This window comes from Pleurodeles waltl, chromosome 3_1 (assembly GCF_031143425.1).
Source record: "Pleurodeles waltl isolate 20211129_DDA chromosome 3_1, aPleWal1.hap1.20221129, whole genome shotgun sequence".
Taxonomy (NCBI): Eukaryota; Metazoa; Chordata; class Amphibia; order Caudata; family Salamandridae; genus Pleurodeles; species Pleurodeles waltl.
In genome coordinates, this window is record NC_090440.1 from 426,119,609 (window position 1) to 426,142,159 (window position 22,551).

Sequence of the window (22,551 nt, forward strand, 5' to 3'; positions counted from 1 at the left end):
TGTGAACGTAAGAGGGGGCTGTGGCATGGGTATATCTACCTAATTGGAGGTCTGCTGACCTCCTGGCACGTCAACCACGCTAGGAGATGGCCTGGCTTATCCCCAGTTGAATGTATACAAGCCGTGTAGGCTGCAAAATTGTAGGCAAGTCGGCGCTCAATTCGGCATCATGCTGGGTCTGCTACTCAAGATCTGCCAGTGTTGTCTCTGTCTTTAGCAGGTCTCTGTGTAGCGCTCTCCGTACCCTCACTATTTCCTGGATGCAACCCCCACTGGTGACCACCTTAAAGTAGCCCCACTCAGTTGCACGTGTGGTGGCTGCTGCATGAGTTTCTGTAAAGTATCTGCCTATATGTGCAAGTTGAGAGTTGCAAAAGGTTGGGTCATCTAAGATGTCCCAGGGTAGACGCGAAGTGGGGACCGGAAAGGTGGTGAGCTTCAGTCCTCGTTTATGATGTGCTCTGGGTGATTGGAGAGGATATGTCTGAGGTAGTTCGACTATTTGAGTTGTGTTAGGATGGAGGCAGAGCACAGGAATCGATTAACGCAAACATATAAGTCGTGAGGGGCAGAGTAGTGTGAGTATTGTTTAAGAGTGGGATTGTGTGTTCTCCAGGCATCCTGTAATGCCCAATTTTGGACTCAGTGTGCGGAGTGGAGATGTGCAGGTGCTTGTGAGAGAAACGGGTGTGACTTGCCTAGATGGACTTGAAGGACGCTGTTACAATCCCCACCCATTATCTACAGGATATCCGCCCCTTGTGTCAGGATCCAAAACAAGGATGCCCAGAAGCCGCACTGGTTTGAGTTTGACCCATAGACACAGCCCAGGAGCACCTGGTTGCCATCTAAGTGGACCTCCACAAAGACATTCCTGCCTTCACTATTGATTACATTGATGAATGTCTGGAGGGGCATGCCAGGGCATAGCCAGATCAGCGCACCCTGTGTGTAGGCAGAGTATGTGGTGCCATATATAGTGCCTCTCCAGCGTTTACGTAGCGGTTGTAGGTCTCTGCTGTATGAGGTGGGTTTCCTTGAGGAAACGTGCATTTTGCCCTCTAACATAGGAGTAGACTGAGTATCGGCAGTGTGCTGTGTGCATGAACCTAACATTGAGGGTCAAGAATTGTGTCTGTAGGCAGTGTGCCATATGTTAGGGATATGTAGTACTGAACCCTGACGTCGTCTCCCTTCCCCGGGCTGCCCATTTCCTGCCTCCTTCTGTCGTATAGTGTTGGGCAGCTATCTTGTTACATTTGTGCTGCAAGGGAAGTAACTGCATTAACATGAAAACAAAACTGGAAAAGTTGTAGGGACCTGCTGCAACTGGGTGCATATTGAAATAATAGCTAAATAAACACACTGTAAGGGGGGGGTGCCAAGCAGTGACCTAGGTGGAAATAACAGGGATAGGGCGGTGCTTTGGATAGGCAGCAGGGGATCAATGTTTGTGGTTGCCCTGTTTCTGTGTTGTCCACTAGTGTGCCATGCATCCAGGCAGCTGGAGCCAAGTATCATGTGGAGGTGGGCACAGTAGGGGAACGATAATCGCGGCGGCCACAGGGTCTCCCTCCCTTAGACGGGGATAGGCCCCTGCCCATCTCCGCATTGTACAGGCAGCAGTGGCAGACTTCTGTTGACATGAGTGGCAGATGCTTCAGAGTATATTGCTGACTGTATGCGGTGTCACCCGAGGATCTTTGGCTACTTCAGGGTGGTGAGAAGGGCTTGTATCCTTGCTATCCTCGCTGGCGGGGAAGTTAGTGTCTGAATGTGGTAGAGGCGCAGGTTGGTGAAATGTCAGGGCAATGGCTATGGCTGACCGTTGCTCCCTCTGTAGTTTGACGGGAATGTGTCCTGGGAGACTCTGCTCCACTGTTATATTAAAATAATTAATTTTATGGAAGTTTTCTTGTCTGCTGGTAAAGCAGATGCATCCTATTGACAATGTGCTTGGCAAGTAAAGTGAAATGGTTTGTGTCGTGAGCTTCTAAAGTTCTCCACTCACATTCCTAAGCTTTAGGAAAACCCCAACATGGACTACCCATTTTATTTGACATCGGGAGGGTAACCAATAAAATTGTTTACTCTGTGAACACAAATAGCTCCTTTCTTGTAGAAACTTTAAAGCTGATTTTTTTTTTTTCCTTGTCTGCCATGCACCATGTTTCTAGTCTTGGGCTTCCACTTACCAAATTGTTTCCTGGGAGTTGTAAACTTTGGTAGTTTGACCTAGTTGGTCTAACATACTCCGTGCTAGAACATAGGGGAATCTATCTGGATCTCTGATGTGGCACTTATCACAGATTTCCGTCCAATTTAAGAATTGGGGATGCTAAACAATATTGAATTATATGCTTTTGAAACGATGGGCAAGCAAAACCAGCCAGAGGCTAAAGCTACCCAGCACCCGCCAGGCAAACCGTATCAAACAAAACTTTGAACAAGCATCAATACAATTATTTGTTTTTGTACTTCAATTAAAATTATTTATTCTCTTGCACCAAATATTTTGCCAACTCACCAGAAGAGGGGAGTAGGTCCTAAAAGTAACTGAATCTGATAAAATAGGACTCGCCACAGCGAGTGGGAAAGTAGATTTTTTGATGCCTTTAGTTAGTAGGGTCGTCAGGGTGTTAGACTGGGACATCTCCGCGGGGACGATCGGCCAGATAATGAGGGCCCTAGTTAAGATTTTTATGTTTTGAAGATATTGTCCCGAACCCAGGGAGAAATACTCTATAGCTCCATCCCAGGTGATGAATTCTCCTCAGGGACATAAGTCCCCCATGGTACTACAGCCTTCAACCCTCCATTGTTGGACTGACAGAGTTGGCAATTTGTAGAAAAGGTTGCATGACCCATAGAGGTATGTCCGTTTCATTTATTTGTTTTCTTATTGATGAGCATGGACACATTACTGCAGTTAAGTTTTGCAGCTCAGTGTGTGTTCATTTTTCAAGCAAGAGTATATGTGTTTCACAGCACTCTCCATGTCTACGGTGCTGTTGTTTTTTCCTTCATTTTTTCACACCAGGTTTGCTTTTTCCACTGTGTGCTCCCACCTCTGTGTTTCTTCTCTGCACCCTTGGTGTTGCTCCACCTCACCTGTGTCCCCTGTGTTACTACGCCGCCACTCCTGTAGCTTCCCTGCTTGTGTTGCTTCCCTCCCTGTGTGTTGCTTTGTGCACACCTTGTTGCCTCCCTTGTGTTGCTTCCCACCCCTTGTGTTGCTTCCTCCCCTGTGTTGGTTCCCCCACATGATTACCTCCCCCAGTTGCCCCCCCACTTAATTGCCCCCTCCACGTTGCTTCCCCCCTCCGTGTTGTTTCATTCTCCCCTTCTGTGTTGTTCCTCCCCTTTGTATTGCCCCTCCCCCCATGTTGCTGCTCCTTCCACTGTGTTGAAAAATAGAAAGAAGGAAAGAAAGAAAAGGGAAAGAATGGAAAGCAGGAATGAAAAAGGGAAATAAAGCAGGAAATAAAGAAGTAAAAAAGGCAAAAATGGAAACAGAGCAAATGAAAGATTGAAAGAAGGTAAGTAAGCAAGAAAGAAGGCAGGAAAGGAACAAAGAAAGAAGGACCTAAAGAAGAAGAGTAAATAAAAAGTATTATAAGTGCTCCAAATTAAACAAGATAAAGGTTGATATTCTTCCTGGGAAAAGTTTATTAAAGAACCATTAATGAAATTAAGTCAATAATAAATGTTGTTGCTTTCCTCCCCTCTGTGCCGCTCCCTCATGTTGTCATTTGTGCTAATTGCTTCTCCCAATAGCCCCTTCCACCCCGTTGGGAGTTTGCCTTGAACAATGGTTCTTAACCTGTAGTCTGAGGACCCCTGGAAGCAACATTGAAAACAGTGAAAACGTTTTCTATATTTGACAAAATATTTCAAAATGTGAGCATTTGTTTGGTGTATACTTGTTTTTGTATTTTTGTGTATTGCTTTGAGGAGAACATCATAGACATTGCTTAGGCTGAGGGTCCCCAACTGCAATAGTGACTCAGTTGGGGTCCCTGGATTCCATTAATGAGTCTGTGGGGGTCCACAGAATGGAAAATGTTAAACACCAGTTTAGAGAGTCGGAGGCATTGCTTGGTTTTTTAATGAGTTAGCGGTCTCTTCTAAAGGCAGACTTGACAAGCAGTAACCACTTCCATTAATTAAGGTATGTTTTTTACATTTTTGGTTGTTAGACTTACAACAGGTAGATCTATCTGTCTGAAAGAGGCAAACCTCAGTTTTAAGTATTGGGATGCAGAACACTAGGATTTGGAGTAATGAAAATTGCCAATCAGTAATTGGAGCAGTAATTTGCATGGGATGTATGCCTCCATTCTATACAGTCTGAAGAATTTGGCTTACATTTCATACCAGATGCTACAATTTAGAAGCTATTAGCTGAGGCTAAGTTTAAAGGTTATATTCTTCCTCTCTCCCTGACTATTAGTCTGCAGTGAGTATGTCTGCTTTTTTAACGCAAGCTTTGAGTTTGAAGTACTGTAATACAGGTTTTTGGATTTAGCAAGTATGTTTAATTAGTCATTGTTCTGTTTTCTTACATTCTTGTAGCATTCAGTGCCTTATAATGGAACAGAAAATATTGTCGTTAGGTGCAGAGGAAAACACTGCAGGACTGCAGAGTTATCTGAAGAGTATTAATGAAAGAGAGGTAAGATAATAATAAATAGCATAATCCACTCACCAGAAACGAAAGAACCGTTTATCATTCAGTAATCACAAGTGAATGCTATTGTTGGTATCTGTGTGGCTTTATACTGACTCCTGGTTGTGTCTGTTTCCCTCACTTCCCTCGCTTGCTTTACACCCTTCTGCCCTTTACTGTCCCCTGTGTCTGTCTTTTCCTCATTTTCACTATCTTCTTGTTCCAAAGCAGTGGTGCCCAACCTTGTGACTTCTGTGGACCCCCACTTTATCATTACTGGAACTCAGGGACCCCCACTGAATCATTATTGGAATCCGGGGACCCCACTTAGTCACTGCTGAAAGCCGGAGACCCAGGCCTAAACACTGTTGATGATTTGAACCACTAAACAATACACATAAAATACATTCCTTCAAACACATATACAAATGATAAGACATTTTATTTAATTTGCAAACACAAAATAAACATTTCATAGGAAGTTTGGAGCTTTTCTAAATTCATTTGAAGCCCCACATCATCCATACTATATTCTGTTTGATGCACCTTCATTGCTCCCACGAATCAATCTAAGGATACTAATTTAATTTTTAGCCTCCAATTTCAAATTCCTCGACACAGTAAGTTTTAAAATTTTCAATTATATATTTAGCCACTTTATTAATCTATTGATATTAGTTAATATTCTAAGTAGTCACAAACCCCCTGAGGATGCTTTGCGGACCCCCAGGGGTCACCGGACCACAGGTTGGGAAACACTGTTCTAAAGCACCATTTTGCCTCATAACACACCCCTTTATAAACTTTTGTTTTCTGAGACTAGAAAAACAACCTTCACCATTCTACTGTCTTTTTCAAAAACCCACAATCTTGGATTTAAATTGACACTCCATAGCACTTAACCATTTAGCCTCATTATGCACTTGAGTGACGTGAATTTTCTCACAGCCGTTATGACCTACTCCTGCATTTCCAGGAGAACATCAAGCTTTTGTGAATTGGTAATCCTATTTTAAACTGTTCATGAAAAACAGTTGTGTGTCATTTATCTCAGTCCTTATTAAGAATAACTTACATGTTTTTCTCACCAATTTTGCCATGCTGAGTATAAACAATGTTGTAAAAATGTATATATTTTTTTTTTTGGTTCATGTTTTATTTTTCAAAGGGTGATCCTAAAAAGGGTTTAAAACTAATGTTAATCCTTTTGTCTCAGCTTGGTGATGTTGTTACAAGGCATGCTGTGAAAGGGAAGGAGACGGGCGCACTCTTAAGGTGTATTCTCAAAGGTAATCAAAAAGTCTATGTTCTTGAGTTGCGTGCGTTGTGCAAATTGAATTCGTTTTATGATTGTTTTTCTATCAGTCCTGGTCTCGCAACAAATGCAGCTTCCCAATAACGGCAAACACTCTCAGAAGTTCAAGGTACCCATCAGCACTTCCCCCTCCGTCCTGCTTTGATTTTCTGCTTAATAGGTCTGTACTTTTTCCAACCTATGGAGCAGAAACTTCAGTCCTATTAGGAAATGCATTACATCTGCCAATCCTCTAGTAATGTATTAAGGGGGTCCATTATTGGACCATTTTGGGACTCCAAGGGCAGCTCTGCTTAAGTGTCGTCCAGAAAAGGGTTATGTGCTTCGACAGAGTCTGTTTTTTGTCTGATATACTGTTTGAGGTTAAGGGAAGGGTGGTGCTTTCATAAAATGGAGAGTTGATCAGATGCGGTTGATACCTTGGCAGTATCTGGAAAACCAAGAATACATTTATTTGAGCTGGTGCTCGTGGAGGGATATATCATGTGAGTTTGCTGTTGCATCAATTGACATTCAGAGTAGAAGTTACAAAGAAAATAGCATAAATGGCAAAGTACATGGAAGGGATTGCCAGGTAGCTTGTTTGTAGGGTATGCTCGCATATGGCTACACATGCTAGAATCCGTTTTCACATATCCACAGTGTCTAACTCTAGCTGAAAATAGTTTTCAATGTTGACTGAAGGATTCAGATTATTGATAGAAGAAGCATATTGTCAATTTGTTTTAGAAGCACTTTATAATGGAGAATTGTCATATGTGCTTTTCATGGTTTTTGCAAAAGTACATTGTTCGGGAAGCTGCCGGGTGTTCGTCAATCTGCAAACCAAAAAATGGACTAAAGGCACAAAGGTTTTTTGGTCTAAAAAAAAAAAAAGCACACGTTACCATAGTCCTCTCGCACTGAAGGGAACTACTTTGTGTATGGATGTGCTAATTGTGAAAGGGCAGCACGCCGTGTCTCATGTAGAAGTTGGTCAGTGGCTGAAGTGGGCTGATGCATTGCCCCTTGGTGCACGCTTGAGTGGTTTGGAGAAAAATGTGAATGACACAGCCACAGACCAGTGGATGAAGTGTGACTAAAAACCCATATAAGTAACTATGTTATACACATAATTTTACTAAATTGGGAAGTTTTTGGGTAACACAGACCTAAAAAAACTCAATCATTCTGCCATTGAAAGCAAGAAAGAAACCAGGAAAAGAGGGGGTAAAAAGCAAGACTAACAGAAGAAAAGAAGAAAATGAAGAAGAAAAGCAAGAAGGCAAGAACGTAAAAAAATTAAAGAAGCAAAGAAAGGAAGAAGGGAAGAAAGAAGGAAAAGTGTAAAGAAAGGTGGAATGAAAAAGGAAGGAAAGATTGAAAGTAAAAAGGAAAGAAGCAAAGAAAGTAGTCAATAAAGAAGACAAAGATGGAAAGAGAATGAAGGGAAGAAGGAAGAAAAAAGGTAAGAGTAGGAAAGCAAGCAAAGAATGAAAGGGACAATAAAATAAGTAAAGAAACAACGAAAGAAACAAAATGAAGAAAGAAAGAAAAAAAGTTTTGCAAGTGCTGTAAATTCAACACGATAAAGGCTGATTTTCTTTGTGTGCAAAGTTATTAAAGAACCATTGGTAAAACTGAGTCCCAGAATAAATGTGTTCTTTGAGCCTATGAATTCACATGTATAATCTTGGAGTTTTTGTTTTGTGTACTGCATGGATAGTGAAAAGAGAATAACTTAATACAGAACAGTTTGGAATTGATGCAATCTGTATGCTGTGAAATAGCAGCAGTCAGATAAACTAAGGACACTACAAAAGGAACTTACAACTGCACTGACAGGGACCGGAACTGATAAAACCTGTAATATGTCCTGTGTTCACATCTGGTAGAAAGGTCCGGCTTTCACCTCAGCCTCAAAACACAAAAACCATGGCACTGAATGTGTGCAGATGTGTTTATGGTAAAAGTGCAAAATGCTGTCACTCAAAGTGAATTTACCCAGTGGCTGAAGAAGGCTGATCCATTGCCCCATGCTGTACTGGGTAGAAGCAAAACGAGAGTTATACAGACCAGTCAATGAAAAGATATGGCTGAAAGCCCCTTTAAAAAGTATGTTATACATATTATTTTTGTAAAAACAAAAGTTCTTGGCTAACGCCAGATGTAAAAACACAAAAAAGTACTCTTCTGGACTATAGGTAAATTTAGCAACTTCATCATTTAATGTTTCTTTTTAGGTTTACGATCTGTTTTATTGGTATCAATAAAGCATCAAATTACCAGTTTAATTATCACAGGATAATAAAAGGTACAGAATAACTACGCAACAGGGAAAGAGGGGTGGGTAATATCAGGGAGGGGTGAAGTGAGGAGGGAGGGAAAAAGCTAGACATCAGTTTCAAGCTGTATTGTCTGGGGAATGCATGTGAATAGGAAGCCAGCAGGTAATAGATGTCGAGGGGTCTTGATTTGGGTGAGTCAGTCGAAGGATCCACAGTTATACCGGGAAGGATAATTCTCGAAACTCATCCGTAGCAGATACAAGGTCCCCAAGTTTTGTAAAATAGCGGTAAGGAGTGGGTCGCTACAGGCGTCAGTTTTTCCATTTCTAGTAGCTCCCACAGCTTATGCAGCCAGTCCAGGTGTGTGGGGTTCCCATCCATGCCCCATTTAGAAAGGAGAATCTGCTTGGCGGCTCCTAGTGTCAAGGTAATTGCTCAACCCCCTAGGAGATTTGAGAGGATACGTCCGAGGATTAGAGAGGCCCTGTATAACATTATCTTGGGAATCTAAGAATGTCCGTATCAAACATATAGTTCACAGCAGCCAGCACCGCATCCCACAAAGATTCGAGTTTAGAGCATTGCTATAGGATGTGTGTGAGATGTCTGTCTGCCCACAGTGGTGCTAGCATGCGCTGTCTTTATACGCATTCGACCGGTCAACTCTAGCTGGCGTAACATACCAGTAATGGGTGATCTTTACAAACATCCCTGCTCGTAGTGTTACATGCTGTGTCCTGGGTGCAGTGAAGGATATCGCTCCACTCTTTGTCTGTAAAGGCTTCTTCACACTTTCCTTCCCACCTGTGCCTCGCGGGGGACTTCAGTGGCTTCTGGGGGGTGGTGAGGAAGGTGTATATATCAGAGAGGATATGTGTATCCGAAGAGCGTGTAAAGAGACACTTCTCGAAGGGCGTGAGGGGTCGCCTTGCACAGGGATGACACCAAGGCTGCGGCAGCCAGTGGGAGATAGGCAGGTATTGACAACGAGGTGTAGACGGGACTCCAAATGCTGATTGAATCTGTGGGAATTCCAGAAGGCCATTCTTAAATAGGTCCCCTTTCTGTTTGCAGTTGGCCCCCTGCCATACGGTGAACACTGAGCCATTTTGCGCCGGGGGCAATCCGGATTTCCTATTATCAGTTTCTGCAGGGACATGGGTGTGGAGAACCCATGTTGAAGCTGCACCCTGTCCCATATTCCCACTGTGGCTCGCACCACTGGGGAAATATACACTCCCACAGGCCGATATCTTTTTGGCAGCCATGGCACCTTCCAGATCTGAATGCCCGCCACTGCTTGATCACTGAAGCACAAGTATTTTTCGGTGCTGGGCTGAGACGACACCATCATATAACATAGCTGTGCTGCCTGATAGTAACAATGTAAATTAGGGACACCTAGTCTTCCCTCTCCCTGTGAAAGATATGCTTGTGTCTTAGCCATCCGTACTTTTTTGCCTCACCAAGGACCCCACCAGCGCCAAGACCAACCTGCAAGACGGAATGAAAGACGTCGCAGACTGGATGAAACTCAGCCGTCTGAAACTGAACTCCGACAAAACGGAAGTCCTCATCCTCGGAAACACCCCGACCTCCTGGGACGACTCCTGGTGACCCACGGCCCTTGGCACCGCACCTACCCCCTCAGACCACGCACGCAACCTCGGTTTCATCCTGGACCCACTTCTCACCATGACCAAACAAGTCAACGCCGTATCATCCTCCTGCTTCCTCACCCTCCGCATGCTCCGAAAGATCTTCCGTGGGATCCCCGCTGACACCAGAAAGACCGTGACCCACGCGCTCGTCACGAGCCGCCTGGACTACGGCAACACCCTATACGCTGGAACCACCGCTAAACTCCAGAAACGTCTGCAACGAATTCAAAACGCCTCCGCCCGCCTCATCCTCAACATACCCTGCAACAGCCACATCTTCGCCCACTTGAGACACCTGCACTGGCTTCCCGTCAGCAAAAGGATCACCTTCCGACTCCTCACCCACGCACACAAAGCCCTCCACAACAAGGGACCCGAATACCTCAACCGCCGCCTCAGCTTCTACGTACCCACCCGTCTTCTTCGCTCCACCAGCCTCGCTCTCGCCGCCGTCCCTCGCATCCGCCGCTCCACGGTGGGTGGGAGGTCCTTCTCCTACCTGGCGGCCAAGACATGGAACTCCCTCCCCACCATCCTCAGGACCACTCCGCATTCCGGAGACTACTCAAGACCTGGCTTTTCGAGCAGCAGTAACCCCTTCCCCCTAGCGCCTTGAGACCCGCACGGGTGAGTAGCGCGCTTTATAAATGTTTATGATTTGATTTGATTTGCCTTACCAAATAAAATCTCAAATAAGGGATTGCAACTAATCAAGCACCTACGAAGGAGGTTGAAGGGAAACCGTTTGCATTACATATAGGTTTTTCGGTAAAAGTGTCATGTTGACCACAGCTAGGAGAGGCGTGATTTACCCATCTGGAGATGTCTGACTGTGTAGTCGTCAGGAGGCTGTCATAGTTACGAGCCACTGTATGGCGCGGTGTGGGATATATGTGGATACCTAAATAGGTGATCACTTGTGTGACTCAAGTAAAGGGGAAGTCTGATGCAAGTTGTATTCGGGTAGACTCTGGTAGGGTCAAGTTGAGTATGGAGGAATTTTGAGGGTTAGTCTTAAAGTCGGAAGCCCTCCCAAAGGCCTCCAACTCCTCAGTCATTGCCAGTAGAGATGTATGAGGGTCAGATAGTGTCAGAAGGACATTGTCAGCGTATAGCATAATTTTATGATCCTGGTCACCCATGCGGATGCCAGCAATTTGTGGATGATTGTGTACGCCTTCTGGAAATGGCTCCATATAAAGGGCAAATAATAAGTGTGATGGGGGGGGGCAACCCTGCTGGGCTCCCAGAGCAATAGAAAAGGGCCTAGATGGGATCCAGTTGACCAGCACTCTGGCTTTGGGTGAAGCATAACAGTGCTGGACCCATTGGCAAAACCGTGGCCCCAGGCCCAAGCGTGTTAGAACATCATGGAGATAGGGCCAGTGGACCCAATCAAAGGTTTTCTCCACATCAATAAAAAGGAGAAGAGCTGGGATGGGAGAGCACTGTGTGTTGTTCAGAAAGTGACACCATGCCTTGCATACAGGGAGCTAGTCTACCCATGAACATTTTAGCATCAGCGTTCAATAAAGAAATTGGGCGATAGGAGGCGCAGTGCTTGGGGTCCTTGCCTGTCTTGGGAATCGCCATAATGGTGGCGGTGGCAATTTGCATTGAGTTCATCAGCGCACCACTAGTGCTAAATGCATTGTGCAGTCGGGCTAATACAGGTCTCACCAGTGAACTAAATGTTTTATCAAATTCTGCCCAGTAACCGTCCTGCCCAGGAGCTTTACTTGGTTGTAGGCGCTGTAGGGCCTTAAGAACCTCCTTAAGAGTGTCCTGTGGTATGCCAGTCAGTGGGACTGAAGACAGATAAGTAGTAATATCGTCATCCTGAAGAGCCTCTGCTGAGTAAAGAGCAGTGTAAAACCGTTCAAACTCCTGTGCAATACAGTCATCCTGCCACAATGTGGTGCCATCCGAGCCTGTTCACTCACTCACCCTGCAGTCTGCTGCCTGAACACGTAGGTGGTGGGCCAGCAGACATCCTACCCTGTTCCCCCCTCTTATAATATCTCTGTTTCGTCCAGAAGAGTGCATACTCTGCTCTGTTCATATCCAGAGCTTTCAATTGTTTCCTAGAGGCGGTCAACTGACGGCGGATCGCCAATAAGCCAGAGTGTGTGAGTCCTGTAACTCATGCAATTTGGTTTCTAGATAGATGCATAAGTTGCTTTGATCAGTGTTAAAACGAGCGGCAGAGACAATGAACTGGCCCCGCAGGACTGCTTCAGGTTCTCCCACAAAAGTGAGATGGATGTGTCGGTGTGTCATTAGTCTCTAAGAAGGTGGAGATCTTGGCTGAAATTTCTGTAAAGATGGAGGCGAGGTAAGGAAAAGTTCAATACAGATGTATGTCTGAAGTGCCACTGAGAAGAACGTGTAACTCGGGTCCGTCAAATGGGTATATCGCCATACGTCCGCCATACCTGCATCTGTCAGCCACTGTCAAAAGGTCGGCGTAGGAGCGCCCGTTTGTCCAAACCTGTAGAGTGATCTGTCCTTCTGCACCTTCATTACAATGTTAAAGTCCCCACCTATAATAATGTCTGTCTGGTGTGGATAACGCCTGCCCCATGGCATCCTGTAAGAAGACTTCCTGGTGGTCATTGGGGACATAGATATTTGGCAATGTAAACCCATGTCCTTTCAGATCTATTCACGGGGCCAAAAGCCTGCCAGGCAGTTCAGTATGGACCTGAGTCACTTGCCCCGGAAAATTGTTTGCCGGTAAGATTGTAACCCCGACTCTCTTCGCTGCCCCAGAGGAAAAATGCTGGTGGTGGCGCTCCCAGTCAGACTTGAGCAAGTGCGTCTTTTGTAGGAGACAGATGTCACATTTTGCATCCCTGAGAAAGGACAGAAGTGACAGGCGCTTCACTGGAGCATTAAGGCCCCTAACCATAAGGCTGAGGATAGTACTCATCTATATGTAAGAGCGTGGGGAGCTAATATGGGCCATGGATTGACAGGAGGGTAGACCACCCCCAAACATAGGCCTTCAATACAGGGTGTCAGTGGTATAAAAAAAGTAATTGAAGGAATCTGGAGGAAAAGGGGAGGAGAGGAACAAAAAACTGTTCAGCAAGAACAGATAGGCTACCACAGATAGGAACTTAAAAAGAGGCCTGCGTCTTTAAGAACCTCAGAAGGACCTCTCCCACAAGGCACGGTAGTCTGTGAGTGTCAGTTCTTTTTTACGTAAAGTAAAAATCACATATGCTCTGACAGCCGGGGAGGAGGGAGGGTTACTTACGACTTCAATGAAGATGTAGTACTAGGACTACAGGTATGTAAAGTTTCCTTCTGCATCATAGGATCTTCCTTGATAGTCATAAATGCTGAATATAGTAGCAAGCTAAAGAAAAAAAGACCTCCATTGCGGCTGCCATAATATTGGTATGGGTAAAGGTACAGGGCTCTTTTTAGGTTCCTATCAGCGGTAGCCTGTCAGGCTGTATTTTCTCTTCATGCTGTTGGTGCATAGGCAAATCTTTTTTCCATGACGAAGGGTGCACGTTTAAAAGTCTGTTACAGCCTTTTCAACCATTCTGCTACAGCATTCAGAAGAAAAATATATCTCTGACAGCCAACATTGAAGATTTATGAAAAAATAGTTTTCAGTGGTGCGCATTCTTCAATCTAATTTTCAAAAGTTCAAGAATATATTTAAGAGGGTTTTCTGGGGTTCACAGTGGCAATGGGGAATTCTTCAGCATTTATGACTTCAGTGAAGAAACTTATGCAGAACTAGGACTACAGGTATGTAATGTTTCCTTCCCTAAACCACCCCGTCACAGCTGATGAACGTTGTAAAATCTCTGGGCTTTAGCCCTGAGACAGACTGGGCTGGCCTGTTCAACTGGACACCAGTCGTTTCTGTGAGTTGGAATGGTGGGGGCCGGTTTCACTGCTGGTGGGGGCCGGTTTGTTTGCTGAGGACCCATCAGCCATGTTCCTATTAGCAGCGCTTCTAAATAACTAATGCTGAAACAAATGGATTAAAAGTACGCTTTAAGACCATTTGTTTTTGCATTGTTTATTTGGAAGCGCTGTTAGATTGAATGTGGCTGGCAGGTCCCCAGCAACAGTTCTGGTCCTCATGGCAGAGAAACTGACCCGACCCTGCCAGCCCATTGAAATGCTTGGTAGCCAGTCCAGCCCTAGGCATAGACTTATCATTCAAGTTACACATGGCAAGGAAGACCAAGACAGCTTGTTTCTAATTTTCCCTCTTGAAGAAAGTGAGAATGTTAATTCCAGAGGATTACTTCAGAAAAACTGTACAAGCCTTAGTCCTTTCCCATCTGGACGGAGACAGAGCTCTGCTCAACAGTCTTCCTGATAACACCATAGTACAAATTTTACACACAGCGGCATGGCTCATGAAGGGCTAGAAGAAATTCAACCTGATCCCCAGTATGTTTAAACATCTGCTCTGGCTCCACCGTCCAACCCGGATCATCTTGAAAACAAGCTGGATTACTTAAAGTTCTCAACAACACCACCCCAGCGTACCTCACAAACAAATTAGACATGTCTGGGGGACAGACCAGGAGCCCTTGATATTGCCAAACTGGAGATAAAACATTGTAAAAAGGGAAAAAATAGAATGCAATCATTCTTTGTTCATGCTCCCTGGATCTGGAGCAGCATCTATATCGACATCTGATCAGCACCAACTCTTCTACAATTCAGTACAGCATTTTCAGATCCAGTAGGACTGGCAAGGGCAGCCTGCCTTTTGGTTTTGTCAATTGTCAATGTTTTATTAATCAACATGTTTGTTTTGTAAAACTTTAATTTTGGGGATCTGCTGGATTATTGCCAATGTACAAAAACAAAAAATGGCTTAAAGCAAAAATAATTTTTGGGACCACAAAAGGCACAAATTGTCACCATGTGACAACTGTTGGCCTTATCCGTTTCCGGCCAGCTAGCAGCACCTCACCTATGCCCAGGAGCAGGGGTGGTTTGTGGCAACTGGGCGCATGACATTGTGACTCCTCAAGGCAATAGTGGTGAATCAGATCTCATCCTTTTTTCTCAGTTACATTTGTCTCACACATGCAAAGACAAACCGAAGCAGGGAATGGTTCAATAAGGTTTATTGAATCAGCTGTGTCTTAAATAAAATGACATAAACTGCAATAATTAGGATGATAAACCATACTAGAAGCAGAATTGTGACAAGAAAAGTGAAACGCAAGAAAAGACCCACTATACTGTCACTTTACAGGATGGGTAATTCCTACCCACGCTATACATATTCTATGTTGGCGCACAGCAGGATAAGCCCTAATCTGCCCTTCAGGGCCCCCCCAGGAAGTCATCATCCACCATACCCGAGTAAGACAGTAGTGAAGCAGCCTGTCATCTATTGAGACACCTTCCACATATAGACCAGGGAACCAGCAGTCTCAGCAAGCCACTGTAGCGAAGTCAGACAGCATGTAATAGTGCTCATCTGGCTAGAAACTCCCTCTAACGTGCATGGGACGGAGAGATGTTTTATAATAAAACAGCTGGTGTTCTGAGAAAAGTGTCCCCATGTAAAAATACACATGTTTCTGTGAAATGTTAGAGATGCAGTGTACCACTTTGTGCTGGCAACCCTATTATGTTGCAGCCTTGAATAAAGCACAGAGTGTAAGAATGTTGTGCTAAGAAATGTAAACGCTTTCGTAAGTGAAAGAACAGCAAAATAAAGGAAAACAAAACATCACCACAAATGTGATCGTTCTTAAAAGAATAAAATGAAACGTTACCAGGCTAAAGGGCACAGATAGCAGGTCTAGTTGGTAAAATATTGTGCCCACAGACATCTTTGAAATGGCTTCACTACGGCCTGAAGAGGGCTGACCCATTGCCCCATGATTAGGGCCCCTGGAATTAAGTGATTCTGTGACTGTGGCTGTTTTTGCATAATTATGCATTTGCCAATTAATTTTTAATTTGCTGCATATTCCGCAGATCTTAACAAAAAAATTGTTTCTAGCTCAAACGGATAAAAAGTTACTAAAAGCACAGCAACATGTGTTTGCGTGCAGTGGAAGGCCCTGTGCAAAGGTTAACTATCCTATTTCATTTGCATATTTCTACATTTGGTGTTAAACGGACACTAATGAGGTGAAATCTTTACCCAGATATTATTACCGTGTTTAAAAATGACAAAACAATGGATGAATACTATTTAAAAAAATAAATAAAAAAAAAAAAAAGGTGTCATGTTATGCCGCATAATTGTGCTTTTTGTTGCTGCATAATTAAGCCAACCCTTGCGCATAATTTGGTGCTTCCCTGTCGTGTAATTCCAGTGGCCTTGCTCATGATGTACGCTGGCGAGGGCAGAAGAGAAATATGAATGACACCACAGCAGACCAATGGATGAAGAGTGCTGGCTGAAAGCCCCTCTAAGTGTGCTGAACAGCTGAATACACACCTCTTCAAGAAGTACTACCCTTAATGCAAAGACTACCCATGTCTTTCTCCCACTAATTGATGCATCCTTGGGGTCATGCTCACTGGTCTGTGTTGCATTGCTCTCGAGCTGAGTTCATGCTCTTCAGAATACCAACACAAACATACATGCCTGTAGAGTGAGAGCAGAAACTTCATGTCATCGAAGGTAGGCAGATTTTTCCAACTTTGCCTGGTCCTGCTGGTATTTTAGGTTTCCTGTTGCTGGATGTGCAATGGACAGCACTTCCAAGCCAGTAAAATTCTGAGATGGCTCATGTAGTCCCTCATACAGGTAAATGTACATTAGTGGGGGAAGGGTAATGGGGCTTCTGCCATGTGACTGCTCAGGGGCAGCGGGCCAACAGTATGTGATGGCTTGGTAAGGGTTCTCAAAATAGGCACAGTTGGAGAGTTGGAAATGTACTGCAATGGAGGGCTCTAACAGTAGGAAATGAATGATCAATTGAGCCAGTGTGGGGTTGAGACGTTCCACCCACTGCGCTGGGCGACCCTTTAATGCAGTAGGAACAGTTTCCCACTGCTGCAATGGACTGCTAAAGGTGCACCTATTTCTTAATTTTTTGCTGTATTTGGCGAATTAAAGAGTTGAGTCCATTTGGACAATAAACAATAAAAATATTTACTCAACAATAATTATATTACATTTGCAAAAGGAATATAAATACAAAAAATTATCACTCAAGAACGTTTTTAAAAATAAAATCAGTGAGGGGGCATGGCCAACCATTATGGCCATGTGGATGTGATCCACCGAGGACCTGCTGTATTCTTGACAGAGTGAAGGAGTCTGGCACTCACTACTCACGACTGCCTGCTTCCTGGTATGTGGGGGTGGTGAAGTCCTGGGGGATGCAGCAGGGCTGCTTTGCCCTCGCTGCTACGATGGGAGGATTGAGTTCTCCTGCAACGGCGGGCCACGTGGCAGCCCTCAACACCGCATTGCAACCTCAGCTCCATTAAATGTGGGCATAGGTGGCCCTGGACATGGAGCAATAGCCTTGCGAGTTCTGCACTGGACTGCGACAGTGGGGTGCGCTTGATTGGGGGGTGGTGGCCTTAGCAGCCTAGGGAAACACCATTGACCTGACTTTAACATGGTAACCGTTCTCGACATCAGCCCACAACGGGTCTCAGGACAAGGGTGCCAACTGAGGAAAAGCATTAGAATTGGTGGAGGGCGCCAGTGGCACTGATTTACTGCCAGTATTTTCCAAAAGGAGAGCAGCCTCAAATATGCTCCTACGCTTTCTTCTCTGAAGCCCTCTGTGTAATGCCACATTATCGCCTGGCGCACTCTAACACGTCAGAGCTCTATAGCTCCTAAACAGGGTGTCCTGTGAAGTGAGAGACACTCGGCTGGGGAGACAGTGGAACAGGCAAGCAAGCTCACCCCTATTGAGGTCCGAAAAGCTCTTTGGGGGCATAAACATATTGAGTGGCAGCCATTAGAGGCAGGGAAATAGACTGCTACTGTTGGTAGCTGAGTTTAACGCTGCCGTAGGGTCCTTGTCTGCTGGTGAGCCCTGCACAATTTGAACACCCTTTTCTTATGAGGAGAATGGATGACCTAGGTTCTCTGACATTGTTTCTGGAAAGGTGATCCTTGGCGATGCCAATGGTGTTCCTTACTACACACTTTCCTGCAGCCTCTGTGCCTAAAACTAAAAGCGCAGTCTAACAGGGTGTCAAGTTATCTTACCCCAGCTGAAGCATGGGACTCCCACTCATGGTGAGACAATGGCCCTCACTAAGGAAGACCTTCTTTACTCCCTCTAGGACTTCATGGAAGAACGTAGAGGGGAACTGAAAGCTGATCTTGCCTCCTCCTTTGACTCCTTCAAATGTGATTTTCTTGTCAGGCTCACTTCTCTACAAGATGTGGACTCTGTAGGCACTTGAACCTTGGATTTTGATACTAAATGCCAGGGATTGGAATGGAGGGTTGGCCAATATATATGTCTCCACGAAATAACTACAGACCCAATTACATTCCACCCTTTTAAAATGTGAAGATCTGGAAAATTGCTCCTGGCAAGATAATATCTGGATATGTAATTTGGACTGAGTGGAGGGTCCCGATCTAGAGGCGTTTGTGGTTGGCATGTTCTCTGAGCTCCTGGGGGAGAACCACACTGAAGTGAGGCTGTATCGAGTGCAAAGAGTTGATCTGATAGAGCCTGAAAGGGGGTGGGGAGGCGCCCCCATGATGTGCTGGTGAAACTTCACTCCTACAAAGTTAAAGAACTGATTTTACAAACCGCCTGGAAACTACAGACATTTTCGTTTCAAGGAGTAAGATGCTCACTCTTCCAGAACATTGCCCCTGCCACACTGATGGGCCAACTACAATTGAAACCATTCACAGACAAATTCTGCCTTGACCACACCAAATATAGATGGGCCTTCCCCTTTGGCCTCTCCTTTGACTATCAAAATAAGTCTTATCACTTTGTGTAGCTGGATGAAGCCACAGCCTTATTAGGGATACCGCTTCCTGAGCACCAATATTCGGATGGGGAAATGAGCAAAAACACCTACGGAAGCAATAAGCACCTCTGCCGAAGGACAGTGGCAATTGCAGCTCAGAATAAAGCACCAAGGAAAATGATGGTCCCAGAGCTAGTACTTAGCCGACAAGATTGCACTTTCGGACCAATGAACTTTGTAAAGAAAGACTCCCTCAGACTACTGCCCATGTATCTGAGTCCCTGCTCTGTGTGTTAAGGAACATTTCCAAGAGAACCAGTTGTTATAAGTGTGCCAATGATTCGTTGAAAGTTATGAGGGTTGCTTAGCTTTCAATACTTGCCTTTTGGGCGCTCCTCTGCTTTACCGACAAGTAGCCATGTTGCCAGACTACCTTGAAATTCAATGGGATCTTACAGACTACTACAGTGGTTTCTGACCTATATGCCTCAGTCTAACATGTCAGTTCTAATTCTCGTCATTCTTGTGGAACTAGGTTCCCAGGTTTTATTGTCGTACTGTTTTTGTTTCTGTTGCACAAGTGGCCATATTGTGGAGGGGGTGCTGGGGTTAGGGGCCTGGAACAGTTAATCAGTCTGGGACCATCAGGAATGGAGCGAGCTTATACTTCTTTTCACGCTTAGTAAAGACTGTAGAGTTCACCGTTAATCCACTACATCCATAGTATTAACTGTCATGGAATATGAAAGACCTTAATTCTCCGGCTAAGCATCACAAAATTTGGAAATACAAACTTAACCGGAGAGTAGATATAATAGCACTCAGGGAGACACACCTTAAGCGTAGTGATGATCACTGTCTACGACACAAAGCATGCCCCCGATATACAAATCATCATCCACCTCTAAACACAATGGAGTGTCCTTCCTCTTTCACTCTTCTTTAAAGTTCCAAATAACAGGCAGCAAGACAGACAAAGAGGGGGAGAATAATGATGGTTACGGGGAACATTAAGGGACTTTTGTGCACAGTGGCCTCAATATACGCACCCAATATGGGACTAGCTGAGTTTATTCACTCCTTACTCTCTTTCCTGGGTGAATATGCAGAGGGAGAAATTATTTTGAAGGGAGACTTCAACCTTACCTGGGATCCTGCCTTAGACAGCACTCAACCCCATAGACTTCATTCTGGAAACTTCTCTAAAGCATTGAAGTAAGCAATCCTACAAATAGGCTGGATAGACACGTGGAGAATCACTCACCCTACAACTCGAAATTACACCTTTTTTCTACTCTCACTGTACATATTCGCGACTTGAATATGTTTTCATCAGTCAGTCATTACAACACACTATTGCGAAGCCCAGATTCCATCCAATTGTGCTTTCAGACCACGCTCTGGTAGAGGTTGTACTGGAATGGCATGCCCTGAAGTCTAGAATCTAGAGGTGGTTCTTTCTGGTGCCTCTCACACTGGACCGTATCTTCAGAGATGAACTCCATAAGGCCATCAGGGACTATTTCAAATTGAACAATCCCCAGGACACGAACCTTTCCGCTAACTGGGCTGCCTTTAAAGTGGTTATTACAGAGATGGCTGCCCTGTCACAGTAGAAGGCTTGAGAGTGGTTAGCACTCAGGGCTGAACTCCAGTTAGCTGAGCAATCCCACAAAGACTCCCCCACTCTTTTCTTACAAAGGAAGGTCACAGCCGTAGAGGGAAAGCTTAACACCATTTACACAAACAAGGCAGAGCTGACCTTACTGAACTTACATATGAACATGGGAATAAGATAGGCTCCCTCCTGTCGCAACAGCTTTGAGTCAAACGTGAAAAAGAATATGTTAGCCAATTGTGTCTGGATTCTGGGGAGGTTGTATCAACCGAAGAGGGCAAAGCCCAATCTTTTCAGGATTTTTTGAGCAATTGTATACCTCTAACCTCGCTGATGAGATGGCACAGCTGGCTTATCTAGAAGGTGTGGCGCTTCCCTCGGTTACGGCTGACCAAAACAAGCTCTTGGACGGCCCTGTAATGGACGATGAAGTTCAGGCAGCCATTGACACTCTTAAACTTCACTAATCTCCTGGACCCGATGGGTTTACTGCTCAATTTTATAACACTTTTAGCTCAGACCTACTACTGAAAACGCATCCCAGCTTTTCTGTTGGCAGTTGCTGCCGAAAAAGCATTCGACTGGGTGGACTGGCCTTCCTTTTCCATATACTTCAAAGGTTTGGCTTTGGAGAACGGTTTATAGACATTGTTCAAGCCAACTATGTCCACCCACTGTCGCATGTGCTAGTCAGTGGGACTGCCTCTGACCGTTTCAGCCTAGAACGTGAAACCAGACAAGGGTGTCCATTATCCTAGCTATTATTTCCCCTTAGCATTGAAGCCCTGGCAGCTAGAGTGAGAGACGTGCCTTCAATCTATGGCCTTTCCTTTAGTTCGGTGGACCACAAAATCTGTTTGCAGACAATGTACTGCTGCCCCTCACATCTCCTCAGACATCCCTGACTGACTTGCAATCTGTCCTCAAAGCCTATAAGACGGTGGCTTTTTTCATATCAACCTCCACAAGTCCTTTCTCCTCAACCTAACTCTTTCCACGATTGCGATGGAGGCAATAGCGGGATATACCCCCTTTCACTGTGCCGAAAAAGAACTAACCTATCTGGGGATTAATATCACTCTGAAAGTGCCCGACCTGTGTAAAGCAAATTATTCCCCGCTCAGGCAACAGCTTAAAGCCAATATCAGATGTTGGGCCACTCTATATTTATCCTGGCTCTGTTGCACTAATGCAGTAAAAATTACTGTCTTCCGTGGATTCTGTCTCTTTTTCAGGGACTCGCCATTGAGATAGTTCAGGACTTTTTCTCCTCCCTTTGAGTCTAGATCACTCCCTTTATTTGGCAAGACCACAGAGCTTGACTTCCCTATAAGGTGTTGACAATACCTAGAGAGGCTGTAGGCCTGGCTCTACCTGACTTTACACTCAGTGTAAAGCAGCTCAGTTGAGAGCAATTGCTGAATGGTAGATGAGGGAGTTGGACAAACACTGGCTTCATATGGACAGGGTGATGGTTAGTAGATATATTTGGGACGTTTTGTGGAAACCAAAATTGGACAGGCCCCTTAACGTTTACCTAAGCACCCCAACCAAGACCAGTCTTACAGTCTGGAATTAAGTGAATCTGTCTGCTGGGTGGGCGACATTTCCCTCCCCTACACCCCTAAACACTTAAGTGCAGCCTTCACACCGGCACTGCTGCTGGGTCCTTTTGATTTGTGGCAAGAGGTTGCTTTATCATATCTGATTTATTCCATGGGTGGGACATCCTCATCTTTGAAAACTGCCAATAAGACTTTAATCCACCAGACTCAGAGAGATACCACTATACCCAATTGAGGCACTGGGTGCTCCAGCCAGAGAACAGGCTTGTGGCAACAGGGATCTATCCCCAATAGAAATGTTTGTACAGAGAGCATGTGGGCCGCAAGGCTGTATCTCCTTCCTCTATGCGCTCCTGATTTCCACCACTTGCACAAGTAAACCTCGTCATGTGGGCTTCTGGCAGCGGACTCTTGGAATGCCAATTACTTTAGAGCAGTGGCATAAGATTTGGTGGGACATTCCTAGATTTAACCACTCACTTGCAATGAGAGACACATACTACAAAGGTCTGTGGGCTACTTGGGAACTTTAAACATAAT

The 22,551-nt window shown here is 44.8% G+C and overlaps 1 protein-coding gene across 4 annotated transcripts in view; it reads left to right on the forward strand.

The window, feature by feature from the left end:
- FANCI (FA complementation group I) overlaps positions 1-22,551 on the forward strand; it is a 714,639-nt gene that overhangs the window by 23,242 nt on the left and 668,846 nt on the right. For all 4 annotated transcript variants that reach the window (XM_069222692.1, XM_069222696.1, XM_069222693.1 and 1 more), the window contains exons 2-3: positions 4,576-4,675; positions 5,886-5,958. In XM_069222692.1, coding sequence (XP_069078793.1) covers positions 4,592-4,675; positions 5,886-5,958 — 157 coding nt within the window. In that variant the 5' untranslated portion in view covers positions 4,576-4,591. The remainder of the gene's footprint in view (positions 1-4,575; positions 4,676-5,885; positions 5,959-22,551) is intronic.